This window comes from Typha angustifolia, chromosome 9, assembly GCF_048772165.1.
Source record: "Typha angustifolia cultivar Huaian chromosome 9, ASM4877216v1, whole genome shotgun sequence".
NCBI lineage: Eukaryota > Viridiplantae > Streptophyta > Magnoliopsida > Poales > Typhaceae > Typha > Typha angustifolia.
In genome coordinates, this window is record NC_133247.1 from 555,393 (window position 1) to 574,063 (window position 18,671).

Genomic DNA, 18,671 nt, shown 5'->3' on the forward strand with positions numbered 1-18,671 from the left:
TTATTTTTAAGTTAATTTAAATTTAAAATTTTATTATTATTTATAAAAATGAATCTAATAAATTATGTACTAAAATAATTACTCAAAATTATTTATCAATATAAATATTAAATATTAAAATACATCAAATATGAAATACATCAAATAAAAATTACTTTAAAATTTATATTACTTCATTCCGTCCATGAGAGACTTACCAGATCATTTCCTACTAAAACTATAGAGATAACTTACCAGACAATTAAACATCTATTGTCTTTATTATAAAATATTAATTTCTACTTATTTTATATAATGTAATTTTGATATTTTAAGTTAATGACATATTATGCTGATTTCGATGTTTATTTCGTGTAATGTAATTTCGATGTGTTTAATTAAAAAATTAGTAATTTAAAATTATTTCTGAAACTATTGAATATTAGTCTTATTTTAAAAATCTCGATAAGAGTTTTTTAATAATATATTTTTTATTAAAAAATAATAACACTAAAATAACCTATTAAGTAATTTAAAATAATTAATATAATTATATTATTATTTTAATAAATATGGAGCCCGGTGTGTGGACTGCATCGAACTCTTGGGCTCCAAATATGAAGCATCCATTGGAGATGCCTTAAGACATCAAGTTTGGAGCCCCATTTGGAGTTCCACCGGCCTCCAAATTTAGAGCTTCGGAGTCAGATTAAAAATGCTCTAAAGAAGCTAATTTTACATCCGATTTATTGGCTACTTATGATTTACCTAAAATAAAATGAAAATTTCATTACATTTCACACCTCGTGTCTTTATTATTTACAAATCTAGTAATTTCTAAGAACAAAAGGGCCAAACTGCATTTTCCACAGGCGATAGTCGAGGTCATGCTATCGCTGCAAGTGGGTCGGGATGTGAACTTATATCTCAATCAGCACGTTATTAATAGTGAGAAAACTACGGCTTAATACTAATAAGATTACCATCCACTTGATAATCATTTTGCCTTTCATCTGATACAGTTTTGGTAGCATCTGAGCATAAACATAGAGGCATTGTTCCCCAATGTCTTCCTCACTCGTAGTGGGTTTCTTTTTCTGCTACACCACAACGTCTATGATTCACTTTACAGCTGGATAATTGTTAACTAGGTTGTTAATTTATCACTATAGTCCTTCTATGTGACTATTAACTTCTAAAAGTGCTGCTAGATATCACTGTGAATGTGGTCAGGGTCTAGTAAGTAATTCCTTCTCTGTCTATTGATGTTTCCCAATTTATGTTTGTCTGACAGATTTAATGAACTCATGGTCACCAATCTACAACCTTTGGTCCAACCCTACCTTCAATATTACCGACCCAAATCGGTGTATAAGAGTTGCTTCCTTGGTGATCATAATGATACAAAATTTAAAATATACATACATACATACATACATATATATATCTCAATCAATGCAGGGCAAAATCAATTCCAACCAGGAACTTTGTCAGAGGAGACATATATAAATATATTTTTCTTTACCGGTATTAAATAGGAGCGGTATATAAAAAGTAAATAAAATATAAACACGATCTATTTATTATCTACTTTTAAATAAATTTATTGTAGGCATAAAACAGATAGAACATATTGATATATATATATATATAGAGAGAGAGAGAGAGAGAGAGAGAGAGAGAGTTTATGGCTAAATTGAGTTAATGATTCTCTTTTTTTAACATTTTACTGGAGTTTACTTTACGAGGCCAACAACTCATCCAACAGCTCTAGCAAGAAAATAGAAGGATTGATACCACCATCAATTTTGACCCCCGGAGTAGACAAAGCTGACAGCCTAATGTCTGGTTGTCCTACCAACTATGACATCTTCCAATTCTACTTGGGAGAGTAGATACTTCTAAACTATTATGATTGCCATTGTATTGTAATTAAAATCTTTTGATTCTTTCATAATTAACATTATGGTTAATTATATAGTGACTAAAATACTATTATTTCTTACTGTTTGGAGTGTAAAATATTTCTCAACTAATCTTTTAACTTGCTTAAACGAAAAAAAGGAAAAAAAAATCCTTGTAATGTGATTTTGGGTAAACTACTAGATATTTTTAAAACTATTATAAACAATTTGTACAAGGATAAGATAAGATTTGATTTTAATTGTGATTAATATTTAACTATTGGAATGATGTTTTTAAAAGAAGATTATGGTTTGTATAAAACATTATAATATTTTAAAATAATATAGTGTTAAGTATAATATTTTAAATTAGGTTATATACTACTAAGCTTCTCCTAAGTAAATTTACATGGGACAACTGATAACTAATCTCTCTCGCTCTGTCTTTTCATCAATAAATTCTCATGACCACCAGACTCATAGTTCTTCCTTCTTTTTTCCTTCACCCAACCTTCATCACCTCAACTGCCAATCCCCAAACATTTATTAGTGACTCAATTAATCTCCCAGCCTAATAACTTCTTCTATCTATAAAATTAACCACAACCACCTCAACCTTTTCTCAGAGCTCTTAATTGTCTCGTCTTAAAAGCATGTTGACACGACGTACTATTTGTATCTACTTTAACCCTATCTATCCATATATAAAATATTAGAAAAATCTATCGACAACATTGTATATTTTACTCTTATTATCAAATGATAAATATTCATATAATAGAATGTGAGTAATAATAAAAACAAATATAGGGTAATTTAAATAAAATATTTAGTTAAAAACGACCATAGTATATAACTATATATTATGGAAGAATGCTTCATTTCTCGTGATATATCTATCTATCTTACTGCTTTCCTCCCAACTATCTCTCTCTCTCTCTCTCTCCTACTCAATCGGCGTATTAATTAGTGAGAGTCCGCAAAGTAGGTTAAGTAACACTAATGACACAAAAAAGTTGATGGGGCCCCCACTCTCTCCTATTTGCCACTTGCCACTTACAAAAAAACTTCCTAAGATAAATTGCATCTCTATCTCTCAGGCCTCAGCCGATCCCGTCTGCAACCAAAGCAAGAGAGAGCAAGAGAGGAGAGAGAGAGAGAAGATGAGCTCAGTCGTAGGACCGGAAGGAAGCCGTGGAGGAGAAGGGCAAGAAGGCGAGGAAGAAACCAAGAAGAAAGACGGCAGTGAAGGCAGCAAGGTTCAAAAGGTCCCATTTCTCAAGCTATTCTCCTTTGCAGACAAATGGGACTACCTTCTCATGGCCATTGGATCCATTGGTGCTTGTGCTCATGGAGCATCCGTCCCAGTCTTCTTCATCTACTTTGGCAAACTCATTAACATCATTGGAATCGCCTACTTGTTCCCTTCTTCGGTCTCTCATCGAGTCGCCACGGTACTATTAAAACTTTCACGTTCTAGTGATTAATAACTTGTTATAGTAGCTGATTAACTTGATCTCTTTTATTTATTTGCAGTACTCCTTGGATTTTGTCTACTTGGGCATTGCCATATTATTCTCGTCGTGGACTGGTATACATGTCTTCTTTGTTATGGTTGATTGATTGATTAGTGAAGATATTAGTTTTGATACGTTAAAAATTAATACAGAGGTGGCTTGTTGGATGCACACGGGAGAGAGGCAGGCTGCGAAGATGAGGCTGGCTTATCTCCGTTCGATGCTTGATCAAGACATCGGATTGTTCGACACGGAGGCGTCCACTGGGGAGGTGATCAATGCCATTACCGGCGATATCATCGTCGTCCAAGATGCTATCTCCGAGAAGGTATGCGCTTATCTTTGTTTTGCTCTGGTATTCGTGCTTATCTTGAGTATTAATACGAGTTGGTGAAAGCGTAAGGGTGGTCCTTAGAATGAGAGTTGGGGATAAAAGTTATTCCAGAACTGAACCGGCATAGTTGGCTCTTTTAATTTCGAGTACCTTCATAAATGCAAGTAGGTGGGAGACTGGGAATATTATGTTTGTATAAAAGGCGAAGATAATCCTCTTCTCCACTCCACTTCCCTGTTTTGTCTTTTAGCCTCTTCCTTAATTTCTATTATGACAAGGAATAATTAAAATTTGACCGCCTGAACATTGCCGATTCTCTTATTTGATAATATAAGATTTCTGAAATATTTATTCCGTAGTTATTTTATATTTATTATTTTAGGCTGTCTTAGAATTATTATTATTTTTTTTAATCTTTATTTTAGACGAAAGAGAGAAGTAGGGAGAGAAAATGAGGATTAAACCTTCCTTCTTCTTTTTTTTTTTTTTTTTTGTTTGGGGATCACTAGCCGCTCATGTTAAGTGTCCAGCCTAGCAATCAGTATCAAATTTCTTTGTAAATCACACAGTTGTTTATCAATCGGACGGTCAAATGATGTAGAAACCCAATTTATTAGGGATGGGGTCCACCCAAAGGACTTTATGGTCACCGTGTGATCATGATCATACGGCGTATGTGGGGGCAGCGAGAACTGCGGCGTGGTTTTCAAATAATGCCCCTCGCATCGAATTAATTGCGACGCATCTATTGGTGATTGGCTTCCCAAAATGCCCCCCTTACGGTTGGGAAGCCATGGGCAAGTTGGCAACGCGGTGTCGTCCTCGTGAGATTGTCTCCGACTTATGATCTCGTCTTTCGGTTACCTGTCAGTGTTTCATGAGTCACGGTACTATCCGTGAATAAGGAGGAGGTGAGTCCTGACGTTATCCGTGAATAGACAATCCAATCTTTATTCCCTGAATTGCTTCCCCTATCAATATACTGGATAAAAAACGTTTAGTTGGTGCCTGAATATGATCTTATCCCCTGGATGGTTTTATGAGAGAATAATCATACTTGGTGGAAATTGAATAACTTCGTCAGAGGTTTTGGTATGAGAACATGGATCCCACAACAGTAATAGAGTTTAATCCTATCTATCTTTGAATAAGGTATAGAACGCAGCTCCAACTATAATTCAAAGGCAGAGCAAGACTTTGCTTTCCAAGGGTTATATAGCATAATTCATTATACATATATTTCAAATAGGGTTACATGTATTTTACTTTCGTTACATTCACATAAAATTATTTTTATCTTCTTAATAAAAATAAAATATACGATGGTAAAATGATATTATGCCAAAATATATGAAGGTTAAAATATATTTGACTCTTTTAAATTAACGACACTATCTTGACTTACAGGAGCTAGTTATGATTAGATTTGAGCCATTTAGTAGTAAGGAACCTGCTCAACTAAGTGGCTTCTACATTTATCTCATTTGCAATTGACTGTCCAGATTAGGGCTGTCAAAATAATCGATTAGCTTTGTGTTTAATTCAAACTCAGCTCGAAATTAAATGATCCAAGCCTTAACAAAATCTAGGCTCGGACTAATTTCGAGTCAAATTAGGCTTAAATTACGCTCGCTTAAAATCAAGCTAGATCTTAAAAATAGATTTAAAATTAATTTTAAGCTGAGCAAAGCTAGGCACATCCGTAATCTAAATACATCTATGCATGGCAGGTTGGGAACTTCATGCACTACATCAGCCGGTTCATCGCCGGTTTTGCCATCGGCTTCTTGCGCGTGTGGCAGATCAGCCTCGTCACCCTCTCCATCGTGCCCCTCATCGCCATCGCCGGCGGCATCTACGCCTACATCACCATCGGTCTTATGGCCCGCGTCCGCAAGTCCTACATCAAGGCCGGCGAGATCGCCGAAGAGGTCTCCCACCTACTCCCTACATCTCTCCTTAATTAATCCCACATGCATCTCACTCAAAGCCGTAGCTGAATTGATCAAATGCAGGTCATTGGCAACGTACGAACGGTCCAGGCTTTCGTAGGCGAGGAGAAGGCAGTGAAGTCGTACAAGAACGCGCTCTTGGCCACGTACAAGTATGGCAAGAAGGGTGGCTTGGCAAAAGGACTCGGGCTCGGTTCCATGCATTGCGTTCTCTTCTGCTCCTGGGCGTTGCTCGTGTGGTTCACTGGGATAATTGTCCATAAGAACATTTCTAATGGAGGAGAGTCCTTCACCACTATGCTCAACGTCGTAATTGCCGGACTGTGAGTATTATAATTTTCATTTTGCCCAAGTTTCTTAACAACTAAGTACTTGATGTGGTTAATTATTTAATCTACAGATCACTTGGCCTGGCAGCGCCGAATATTTCGACGTTCCTAAGAGCAAGAACAGCGGCGTACCCCATCTTCCAGATGATAGAGAGGAGCACGGTTAACAAAACGAGCACGAGTACCGGGCGGTCGCTGAGGGCCGTCGACGGCCACATTCAGTTCCGCAGCGTGCGTTTCAGCTACCCGTCGCGGCCGGACGTCCTAATCTTCGACGGCCTTAATTTGGACATCCCGTCGGGGAAGATCGTGGCCCTCGTGGGCGGCAGTGGGTCGGGCAAGAGCACGGTGATCTCGCTGATCGAGAGGTTCTACGAGCCCTCGTCCGGAGCGATCTTGCTCGATGGGAACAGCATTAAGGAGCTTGACATCAAGTGGCTAAGGGGACAGATCGGGCTAGTCAATCAAGAACCTGCGCTTTTCGCGACGAGCATCCGCGAGAACATCTTGTATGGAAAGGATGATGCCACAGTCGATGAGATAACGCATGCCGCAAAACTTTCGGAGGCCATAACATTCATAAATCACCTCCCTGAGCGCTACGAGACCCAGGTGGGCGAGCGGGGGATCCAACTGTCGGGTGGCCAGAAGCAGCGAATCGCGATATCGAGGGCGATACTTAAAAACCCTTCGATCCTCCTCCTCGACGAGGCGACGAGCGCGCTCGATGCGGAGTCGGAGAAGAGCGTGCAAGAGGCGCTCGATAGGGTCATGGTCGGGCGGACGACGGTGGTCGTGGCCCACAGGCTCTCGACGATAAGGAACGCCGACATGATCGCCGTCGTGCAAGGCGGCAAGATCATGGAGACCGGAACTCATGAGCAGCTCATGGCGGATCCTAGAAGTACCTACTCCTCGCTTGTTCAGCTACAGGAAACCGCTCACCGCCAGCAGCGGCCGGTCTTCTCCGAAAGCAATAGCATGAGCCGACCTCTAAGGTATAAAACATATCAGTCTGTCTTTCTAAGCACTTTCTCTTATTTATTTTTTGTAAGGGGTCTATATAAAATTGATAAGCAGTTTAGGGTCTAAGTGTAATTATCTCATCTATGTGTCACGATCAAATGTATATCGTGTGCTTCAGCTTCAAATATTCACGCGAATTATCGGGGCGAACCATGAGCTTCGGAGCCAGTTTCGGTGCCAGCTTCAGATCCGATAAGGATTCGGTAAGCCGCTACGCTCCCGACGTGAACGATTTGCAAAAGATCAAGCCTGTGTCGATGAAGAAATTGTACTCCATGGTGCGTCCGGATTGGGTTTTTGGTGTGTTTGGCACCATGGGCGCCTTTGTGGCTGGTGCCCAAATGCCACTGTTTGCTCTTGGAGTGACGCAAGCTCTTGTTTCCTACTACATGAGTTGGGAGACGACGAAAAAGGAAGTTAGAAAAATTGCATTCTTGTTCTTAGGTGGTGCAGTTATTACTGTGATCGTGCATGTCATTGCGCATCTCAATTTTGGAATCATGGGTGAAAGGCTTACACTTCGAGTGAGGGAGAAGATGTTCGGAGGTGAGTCTGCTATCTGTTTGTTGAAATATCTTATATGGAATGCTTATTTGGATTGTTCTCATGTTTTTGTATGGATCGTTTATCTCTAGCAATTTTGAGGAATGAGATCGGTTGGTTCGATGAGACGAGTAATAACAGTGCAATGTTGTCGTCTCGTCTTGAGACCGACGCGACTCTCCTGCGAACGATAGTTGTTGATCGGACGACCATTCTCCTGCAAAATGTTGGGATGATCGTAACCTCTCTTATCATTGCCTTCATGCTGAATTGGAGGATTACTCTGGTGGTCTTGGCCACATACCCACTCATGGTCAGTGGACATATCAGTGAGGTATGATGTTTCTCCATCCAGATAGACCTCTAAATGAGAACTTTTATCACTCAATTGCTTAGTGATGTATGTTTAATCCATCACAGAAACTATTCATGAAAGGCTTTGGAGGCAACTTGAACAAGTCCTACTTGAAGGCTAACATGCTTGCAGCTGAGGCAGTAGGTAATATCCGGACCGTCGCTGCCTTTTGCTCGGAGGAAAAGGTAATTAACATGTATGCCAACGAGCTCAAGGAACCTGCGAAGCATTCTTTTAGGCGAGGCCAGACTGCGGGGATCTTTTATGGTGTTTCACAATTCTTCCTCTTCTCTTCCTATGGCCTGGCCTTGTGGTATATTAATCTTTACAATCATCTCACCTCTTGATGTCTTCTTGATCTTTGGTTTAACATTTCTACATAAATTCAGGTATGGTTCCGTCCTCATGGGCAAGGAGCTTGCGAGCTTCAAGTCTATCATGAAGTCCTTCATGGTCCTCATAGTCACTGCGTTGGCCATGGGAGAGACCTTGGCATTGGCTCCAGATATTATCAAGGGGAACCAAATGGCAGCCTCAGTGTTCGAGGTGCTCGATAGGAAGACTGAGGTCCTAAGCGACGTCGGGGAGGACATAACAAGGGTCGAGGGAGTGATCGAGATGCGGGGCGTCCAGTTCCGTTATCCATCAAGACCTGAAGTGATTATATTCAGAGATTTTGATCTCAAGATGAGAGCTGGGAAGAGCATGGCACTGGTGGGCATGAGTGGATCAGGGAAGAGCACAGTCATAGCTCTAATACTACGATTCTATGACCCAACTGCTGGAAAAGTCATGATTGATGGTAATTCTCATCTCCAGCTTAAATCTACTCTGTTTCTTAGGATGTATGTACTCATATGAAACTAATGCAGGCAAAGACATAAAGAAGATTCGATTGAAGTCACTAAGGAAGCACATAGGACTAGTTCAGCAAGAGCCAGCTCTCTTTGCAACCACAATCTATGAGAACATCCTATATGGCAAGGATGGCGCCACGGAGACAGAGGTCATAGAAGCTGCAAAGCTTGCAAATGCCCACTCCTTCATCAGTGCACTCCCTGAAGGCTACTCGACGAAGGTTGGGGAGCGAGGAGTCCAGCTCTCTGGCGGCCAGAAGCAGCGCATTGCGATCGCAAGGGCCATCGTCAAAGACCCAGCTATCTTGCTGCTCGATGAGGCCACAAGTGCACTTGACGTCGAGTCTGAGCGTATCGTTCAGCATGCGCTTGACCGCATCATGAAGAACCGCACCACCGTCATGGTGGCGCACAGGCTGTCTACAATTCGCAATGCGGATGTCATCTCAGTGTTGCAGGATGGCAAGATTGTGGAGCAAGGGAGCCATTCAGCTCTAGTGGAGAACAAGAATGGAGCTTATCACAAGTTGATCAACTTGCAGCAGCAGCAGCAACAGCAGCAATAGCAGCAATAGTTCATATATTTATCTCATCTGTTTGTTTGGTGAGAGATGATGACTGATCCTCCACACATATGAATTTATCTTATCGATTTACAATAGTGGCTTATATCTCTGTATTCCACTTTCTTGGATAAATTTATCTCTATCAATTTGTCAGATATTTTTTAACTCGGATAAGAAATAACTATACTTTGTAATTCTTTTGCAGTCTTGTGATTACGCTTAATTTTCACAATAAAGTGAAAACAGGGTAGAAGAAGCCATGTAGTTTTTTATACGTCAACAATTGCAATTAATATGCTTGAAGTCCAACTCCTGTTGTTGACTTCAAAGGAGCAAATTGCTATAGTAATGCATTCCTCCGAAAGGATATTCTCCAAAATAAAAGAAATGCATTGCAGATAAGTTCTGTTTACTGTACGGATGTGAACCATTTAATTTGTTCTTTCATATTCTACATCTGAGTGGTTGCTACATAGATAAGGATTAATTACTTCTGCAACTTTTGGACTATATCTATTTTTACAAAAAAAAACCCCATAAATTTTTTTTCGTTATATTATCTCTTTTAAATATTTAGAAAATTTTAATATTATCCTTCCGTTAGTATACTACCATTAAAAGATTAGTCAAGTCAACTTAAGTAGCAATCATATTAGACATAATTAACTCCAAAATAACCTAAATGCCCTTGCAACCCTTATATGACCATTTAGTTAAAATATGATAAAATGGTGTATATTGATATAATCCAATTTTCTTACTATCACCTTGAATCGTCGCTTTATTTCCCCTCTTCACTATCACTAACTTCTCCCTCGGAGGCCAGCACCATCGATATCGCTGCCACCAACATCACCTCCTCGCCGCCGTTTTGCTCGACACCAACTGACTCAAGGCCCTAAGTTTGATCTCTCGCCTTTCTCTTCTCTCCCTTCATCTCCTTGAGAGTAGTGCCAGCAGGTACGTTCGCCAGTCTTAAGGAGGAGCTTTCGCCTACAGTGGCTGAGGAGGGCAAGGGCAGCCACAAGAGGTGAGGGTGTGGGCAACCAAGGCCGAGGGCAGTGAGGGAAAAGAGTGGCGACGCGTTGGGCCGTTCTCCAGCAACACGGAAGGCGGAGATGAGTGCCGCCTCTGATGCAGGCTCGTTATGCACCGATCGATCTGGTGATGATATTAAACGTGAGCCAAGCGTGATGGGAAAGAAATTGCAAATGATACGACAAGTGATGCAGCTTGTGACAGTGTCGCTACGCCCGAACAATAAGCTATCTATGGTAATTTACTAGAGATGATTGATTTGGTGGAGGAATTAGAAATGGGTTTGGTGGAGAAGGAATGGATGTAGGTTTTAAAAAGCTATAAATTTATTAAGACTATTTCGGTAATTGGTAATTTTATTTTATTTTGTCGGCTAAATTGATGAGTTAATTTACTTATTAAAAGAATAATTGTCATTAGGCGGTTTTTTAAGAAAGTCGCATAAAACCTAAGTTTAATTAGGGGGTGTAAGACGTAATCAACGCTAAAAATATAATAAAAAAACCTAAAGATAAAGTTCTCTTTAGTCCATTTATTACTTGATCCTTATCTACATAAATATGATAAGATTCCCGATTAGACTTGTAACATAATTAAAAATATTAGACGGTACTTCTAGACTTATAGTGCAGCAAACCAGAGTTATAGCACCAGCGAATCTCGCTATACGACAATGGGATAGATAGAAACTACTTTTGTCTTCATAGTCGGTGACCAATTTTAATAATATATCTTAGATCATGATATCTAAGTTCATTATTTATAACATTAATTCTCGGATCTAACACTCGGCAACTAGATTTACCAGTATTATCCTTTGATATGTTACAATATACCAATAAATTTTGTCTTTGGCATTAAGGAATTATGCTGCATTAATTTTTTTTTTAAAAAAATTGTAACATATGATTAGTATTAAGAAAGTGACGAGGTGAAGAGCACATTCTCTAGTCTCTTCCCCATTGATCGTTAAGCATATTATACATAAAAAAAACACCACTATCCGTCCCTAGTATTTCTCTCTCTCTCCTCCTCAGTTACGTATGCTTCCGCATTATTAGGTTATCTCGGTGGACTTCCATTTATTCCGTAGTTACAGAGTCACACCGTCTCAAGCTTTGGCACATGTATGTACATCACCGTCCCTACGGTCTCATCACCGTTCATCACATCAAAACGCCTCAACCAATGGCGGAGATGACGAACACTCCTCCTCGTCCGCCGCGTCCCAGAGGAAGCTCGCATACGACCCCAGCACATAGCTGTACGTTTAGCACCACGAAAGATCAACGGTTAGGAATCCTCCCCGGTAAAATTAACATCAGACAGTAGAGAGACGCGAGGAGGGAAAAGTAAATAACGTTACCAGTCTTGCGGCGATGCTTCCACGGCTCTCTCGAAGTAGCCCTCCGCTCTCTCCTTTTCCCCCTGCATCTCCCACACCAACCTCCCGTACAGGGAGAGCACCTCTCCATCTCCTGGGCTCGCCAGTATCGCTCTCCCGTAGAACTCCTCCGCTTTCTTCGCATCTCTCTCAACCTGAAGGCTTCTTCCGATTAGATCAAGAGTTCAAGGATGGATGAGAAGAAAGGTAAGTTTCTCGATCTCTCGCTTAGTTTGTTACCTCGTGCAAGAATTGGCCGTAGTTTCGGAGGAGAAGCGGGTTTCCCGGGTCAGATCTGAGCATCTCCTGGTAGTAATCCCCGATCCGCCGGTTGTTCTGATCACCGCCCTCGCCACTTCTCCCTCCGCCTCCCCCGACCTTCGTCCCTTTCCCCATCCCGCCATTGGAGTACTCCTCCTCTTCCTCTGCTACCCTCGCCGGCCGATAGGGTCGGGTTACCAGATCCGCCTCCGATCTCGCCCGCAGGAGGAGGCTAGAGGAGATGTTGCCGTTCTCCTTCGGTCCGACGTGCAGCGCGAATGATCGAGGTGAGAGCCGCACGCTAGGGCTCCGCCGGAGGAAGGGGGGGCTTCCAGATCCGGATTCCGGTCCGGATCGGACAGCGAGCTCGGTCCAGCCGTGTAACGAACCGGACCGGATTAGAACCACAGCTCTCATGGTTTGGTGATGGTAATTTTAGTTGCATAAGTCTGTAGAAGGGCTCCTTAGCTGGGTGGGAGTATTTATAGGCGTTAGGTTTTTGACTATTCTTCTAAATGACGGCGTTACGAAACGACTTATGTCTTTGCGACACGTAGCGCGATGCACGTGATGGGCAGTGGCGGGCGTTAGAGAAGAGAGTCGCTTTTTGAGAGACGACACGTGTAGGTGGGCACGTGGGATGGTCACGAGGTCCATGGTGAGGACGGCGTAGAAAGTGCCACGTCGACGGTGGGCTCCTTGTATTGGGCGGACTTTCTCTGCCGGTTTCACCTCCGTAGCTCCCGGTTTTAGGATCCAATAGCTGGGGAATTTCGACTAAACTGCTGTTTAACTGTCGCGGTTTTATTTCTCGGCTTGTGTTGCAAGGTTGGAGCATAAAGACAATCTTAATCTCTGCAGGTATAAAATTCTGCTCATAAAATTTCAAAAAGTGAAGGACGTTCTAAACTCGAGTAGTTCGAAATTAGATTCCAACTTAAATTCACCACTGGATTAATCTCAATCGAAGATTGATTCCATAATTACAGGATCACAATTAACCTCCAAAATGAAATTAAGCTAGTTACGTTTGATATATTAAACCTACAAAAGCATGGCATCTGAAGTCCTTTCCTGAGGAATCGGACAGACCACAGATGGCACGTCATGCTTTACTTGTATATATGTCATATAGGAAGCCCAAGTACGGAATGCGTAGACGGCGGGTAAAGGCCGTGCGTTATTTCCCTGCTTTTCTACAACAATTCACGTGCAAAGAAGAGGGTAATTCAGCTAATAGCTAGGGTAAAAGTTTAATGAAAATATATATATACTTCTGGGGATATTGAGTGTTTGATTCCAGCTCAACCCAAAACTATGGGTCGGTGATCCATAGTATTTCCATCCTTCGCGTCGTAACGGAAACCCAAGAAAACGATAAATTAAAAGGAAGAACCCAAAAGTACTAGTAGCTGTCGAATCTTTGCGGGCTCAATTCATCACCACAAGGGAAGTTCAGATCCCCTTTCCTCCTACATGCACTTTTGCATCCTATGGAAATAACTAGGAGACAGTGGTTGTTTTCAAACAAGAGGGGGGAAAGGAGTAGGAGCCCTAACTACCAATCAGCTGGCCATTCTAAACGTAATAGTGTGCCATGTATCTCGTCAAATGCATGCCCCAAGGAAGACTCACTGTGGGGGCAGGACTTGTATATTTTGATGATTAGACCCTTCATACTAGTAGGAATATACGATCCATCTGCAGTACATGCTAAGCATTAGTGAATCAAATATCATAGAACCTTGATTGATGGGGTTTCAAGTCCAGTGAATTTTCACAAACCGGGGCAGATGCTGATATTGAGAAATAAAGGAGGTTCATATTTAGGGTGGCGAATTTACATCCATATGAATGTGCTAATGCGCTACAAATTAACGATGTAGAAAAATGGTGAGGAACAGCACGTAACTTGAAACAAAACTAGGGGTTCCAATATGACATACCGATCCATAGTATTTATGTCACTGTCATCATACAGACAAAAAGATCCGAACTATTGGTTCCTATCGTATGTAGGGCCTCCAAATAATGGCCAGAGGCCGGCGTCCCAAGGACTTTTGCTTCTCTCTTCCAAGTTCTTTGGCTCTTTGAAATGCATGCACCCAGGACCAACACTAGCATGGGTTCATACTGTTCTGTTACAGCCTATGAATCTACAAGAGTGCGGTTGCTTCGAAAGGTTGCTGTCACGCTAGTAGCTGGAAAGAAAACGAAAAGAAAGGAATATGAGAACAGGAGGTCGAAGATAGCTGTCGGTTACGAAACCGACAAACGTGAAAGCATGAATGAGGATGACATGGTAAGTTCTCGAGGTGATATTTATAATGTTGAGTTGAAACAAGACGGTAAACGCTCGAAGAACAAATTAATTATTACCAACAATAAAGTTTTGAAATAATACATATTTGTATACTTGTTTGCCCAATTTAAAAGAAATGGATGAGCTAGGTAAAGCTAAGTTCGACGTCGCCCTTGGGTAAGAAAGGGTGGTTCAAATTCCCGGCTGTTGCTGGGTCGGGCTCCGTATGCCACAGAGAGAGAAGAAGATGCACTGCCAATTTGAGACTGCTGCACTATCCAAGACAGACTGCAATAAACAAAGAGATGGAGTGTGACATAGTCTTAATACTTCCCACTCAGCAGTCAGCTCATGGAATAATTGAACACATCAACCACTCTAGTGGGCCTAATGATATGCCGCCGACCAATAAAAGTGTGTTCTTATTATAAAAATGACAGCTAAGAAACACTTACAAACTTCCCCAACAGAATCCTGAAGGCTACTGATATTTTTTTGATCTTGAGGTTGGACTCGATGAGGCCATATCTTGATTGGATGTTCTTATTATAAAAAGGACTACTTCAAGCAACATACCACAGACCAAACCAAAGATGCCTCCTGCAGCATTCTGCAAAGATAATCAGTACAGTTATAACTCTTTGGACTGGAGAATTGTGCGTGCGTATGCTTTTTAGAAGTTACCATTACAGAACTATGGTTGAAGAGGGCTCTGAAAGCAGCAAATCCAACAAGATAGCCTGTGAACATTATCAGCACAACATGTAGACCTGCAAAAGGAAAATTTAGAACTTAGATGTTTGCAATGTCTACATCCCTTTCACGTCTCAAAATGTAATTGCACTATGGGTAAAAAGGAAAACAAGACCTGATTTCATGAAGAAATTATCGAGCAAACACCGATTCAGGCTACTGTAGTTTCAGAAACTATGTTTGTGCAAGCAAATAGAATTGAACCATATAACTACTGTTCAGGTGTATTATTTGACCTTCTGGAATGCAAATTCAGCATGATACCCCTGACCCAAAGCCTGTCCAGACTGATATCCAGCCACATATTCACCTCTAACACACAAGCCGATGCCTTAGATAATACAACCAGATGCCTCAATTAATAGATAGCTGATGTAGCATCATCAACAAGCCACTGAATTATCACGTGCAAGTAAATTCTATCTTGAATTATTGATACTTTTAATATAAAATTTACAAACTACAATTGTGTAGTGTTGACTTTGATCAGATGCTTATCTCCATGCATCATTGATTTAAAAAACTTTCGCCTTAAAGGTCCCGCTTAGATGACTGCAGCACATCTCATATCATATTTTAATTTGTAGTTTGATTCTAAAACTCAAAATTATTGTCGTGTTGATGAATTAGTGGATTTTAATAGCTTACTAGAATGGAGTAGTATAATGGTTAGTATTTCTTTTATTTATTTATTTTTTAACTGTCTCGGATTATGAGTGCCCGCCTAATGCCTAGGGCCTACATGATCTTTGTCCGCCCATCTATTGCCTACAGTCTTTTAAAACCTTGCCTTGTATACACTAAATTTAGAGAAAAAAAGGGGTGGAAATACATTATCATTGAACTGTTGAGATGTAGCATATTTGGCAATTCTTTTAAGCTTGTTATTCTCATAATTTCCATATGAAAAGTAAATGCACAACTCTAGACATTAGAAACTCGCATTACTCTTTCTATGAAAGAATACCGTTCCAATTTAAAAGGCAACCTTCAAAAGTTGCAACAAGTTTGCATGAGCTAGACCTATCCAAGCATCTAAGTCCTCACAAATCAATTGGCACTTCATGTAAAGATGCCAGCAGTTCCTCTATGTGAGAACCCACTCTAACAATTTGTTAAACAAGGACCAAAATCATGATCCCTAAACCTACCTCCACAGTGAAATAGTATTTGAGACATATCAATGCGCTACAGATACAAACTTGGTATTATATGTAATTTAGACTTAACAGACATTTAGCCCTAATACATTATGTTTAAGTTCCATCCCAAACCACAATGTCTAATACTCAAGAAGAACAAGAAGTTGGCCAAATTAGAAAATGTTCAAATTACTGACATTTGGTGCACATAAAGCTTTCCTCGTGAAGAGGAATTCGATATTGTCCCTCTAAGTTTAAGAAACTAATCATCTCCGCAAGAAAATTGGATCCTTACCAGAAATGTTTATCCTTTTTTTATCTTCGTAATAGATTTGCTAGTCACCCTATTAGTTATCATGCATCTCCCATGAAAGAAATAGCGTATAAGCAAAGCTTACCAAAACCAATCTGATCCTTGTAAGAAGAGAAGGGCTCTGACTCCTCCTTCTTGGGTACGATGTCCTTCACCAGCTCCGCGTACTCTTTCCTCTCCGCCATCTCCGCGAGCTTCTTGAGCCTCGCCTTCAACTCCTCGCTCTTCCAAGATGGCACACGAAACCCTAGATGAGAATTCCAGTATAGGAAAAGTTCCAAGTACCGGATCCGGATAGGGTTTCTTTACCTTCTCCCTGGGTTTAGGGCTGGAGAAGACGAATTCGGCACCGTCGAAGAGGCGGCGCAAGGAGGGGCGTGCGGCGGCTGGGATGGCGGACCAGATGGATCGGATAGATCGGTAGGAGACGGAGCTCCGAGAAGAAAGAACAGAAGCGAGCTCGCGGAGCTCCGCGCCGAGGTGGTCGTCATGGTCACCTGAGGCCGCCGACAGGAGGAAGGATCGGATCACTTCGTTGTTGGCAATCACGAGCCCCTCCGCCATTAGGAATTCGATCAAGATCGAGAGAAAGGAATGGAGAAACCCAAGACGAAAACCAGAGAACGTGGGCCGGATAATAAAGGCTTTATCGGCCTTTATAATTTTTGGCCCGATTAACTTTTAGCCCACCTTAGTCCGATAGTTATGGGCTGCCTTCTATATAATGAGCGTTAATCTTTAAGGGTTAATTACACCTAACCCTAATAATTATAGCCTATATTCACATAGAACCCTTAATTATTTTTTATAACATTTCAACCCTCCCAGCTATCTATTCCACGCTAACTTTTCTCTCTTTCTTTCCTTCAAATGAATGTAAAATAACTATTCTTGTTTAAATGGGTGTTTTAACACTACAAATTGGATTGTGTCGACGAAGTAATCTACAATGATCACTGATTAGCTATCTCATATCCACAGCGATTATTTCAGAATTACAAGTATAATATTCAAGCGAGTAGGCATATATACATATATTTTTCCATCTAGAAAAACTGTTGTCCTGATAAATAGAGCATTTAGTTATACAGCATCGTGGTAAATGGAAAGGGATAGAAATTAATCCAGCAGCAAGGATTCTAGACAATTAATGAGATCCTGATACGTGTTAGTTTAAATCACATCATGTTTGATGATGAATATAAGAAAGAGTACACACAACCAGAAAAGTTTAAGGCTATTATCCCTGTTAATTGCTATGTGGACGACATGGAAAGACATTAATATATCACTACAAAGAATATTTTGAGTTATATTCCCCTTTTTTTTTTTTTGCTATTTTAAGAGCCCAATCTCACCGAAAATATTCCTAATCTATAGCTGAATTCTCATCTCCTTTTAATAATAATAATAAAATTAAAAAGAACAGGGTTGACTCCTCTTCTACTATACGTTGACAAAATTGGCATTTGGTCAAACGGTTGGCAGGCTGCCACGCGGGATCATTGAAGGATCATTCAAGTGGGTCATCACAGCCGATCACCATTAATTGCCACTCTAGCTGTCCGATTTGGTATGGTGCTCTACTCGATCAGATGGCTGCGGTATAATGTACCCTCCGCTGCTTCTTCCTGGAAGTTTCTAGATTTTAATATCCATCTTAATGATTTGGGTTCATTTATGCCTCTCCCCGTCCAAATATAAGATAAATTTATGAGCAGTGCTGTGCTTAAAGTTTTCATGCTTGGTCCTGATATCAATATTACAATTTGCTTGTTAAGAAAATAAAAGATAAATTAAACAATTTTGCTTGCGTTGATATTTTCTTAAACACAAACATATATTTTTCCCCCTATGTCCCCAAATTATGATTTAATTAACTAGTATTACAAGTTGTACATTTCAATCTAGTAGACTTTTTATGTTAAATTTCCTCGTTCCCCGGGTCCAACTAGGTTCGGTGAGCCAAATATTATTTACCCGGGATTGTTTCCACTCCTAGATTTATACAAACTTCATCCGGCTACATAAATCCAACAGTCGAGAATTACACCACGTAAGGAGTAGTAAAGAATTCCTACAGCTTGGGCCGTAGGGAATCGGGGGTTGTACACGT

General features: G+C 40.6%; 3 protein-coding genes across 4 annotated transcripts; 1 reads left to right on the plus strand and 2 right to left on the minus strand.

The window, feature by feature from the left end:
- The first annotated feature begins 2,957 nt into the window (after positions 1–2,957).
- Positions 2,958–9,556, plus strand: LOC140766958 (ABC transporter B family member 2-like). Its single transcript, XM_073106676.1, has 11 exons — positions 2,958–3,337; positions 3,420–3,474; positions 3,553–3,728; positions 5,465–5,665; positions 5,750–6,009; positions 6,087–7,013; positions 7,160–7,587; positions 7,677–7,918; positions 8,005–8,252; positions 8,329–8,741; positions 8,812–9,556. Exons 1-11 carry the CDS (start codon positions 3,047–3,049, stop codon positions 9,360–9,362), a joined length of 3,792 nt encoding a protein of 1,263 aa, XP_072962777.1. The 5' UTR covers positions 2,958–3,046; the 3' UTR covers positions 9,363–9,556.
- A 1,776-nt stretch (positions 9,557–11,332) lies between these two features.
- On the minus strand, positions 11,333–12,509 carry LOC140767101 (uncharacterized). Its single transcript, XM_073106886.1, has 3 exons — positions 12,025–12,509; positions 11,767–11,939; positions 11,333–11,662 (listed from the first exon to the last, which is right to left on the minus strand). Exons 1-3 carry the CDS (start codon positions 12,460–12,462, stop codon positions 11,572–11,574), a joined length of 702 nt encoding a protein of 233 aa, XP_072962987.1. The 5' UTR covers positions 12,463–12,509; the 3' UTR covers positions 11,333–11,571.
- A 1,460-nt stretch (positions 12,510–13,969) lies between these two features.
- On the minus strand, positions 13,970–17,332 carry LOC140767078 (uncharacterized). Of its 2 annotated transcripts, XR_012105540.1 has the most exons (6): positions 16,865–17,332; positions 16,641–16,779; positions 15,032–15,117; positions 14,803–14,957; positions 14,450–14,635; positions 13,970–14,246 (listed from the first exon to the last, which is right to left on the minus strand). XR_012105540.1 is itself a non-coding variant. In XM_073106860.1 (5 exons), the coding sequence occupies exons 1-4, from the start codon at positions 17,117–17,119 to the stop codon at positions 14,829–14,831; spliced, it is 609 nt and encodes a 202-aa protein (XP_072962961.1). In that variant the 5' UTR covers positions 17,120–17,332; the 3' UTR covers positions 13,970–14,635; positions 14,803–14,828. The 2 variants fall into 2 exon arrangements, 1 of the variants encoding a protein (XP_072962961.1); XM_073106860.1 differs by having other exon boundaries at positions 13,970–14,635.
- Between the last annotated feature and the right edge of the window lie 1,339 nt (positions 17,333–18,671).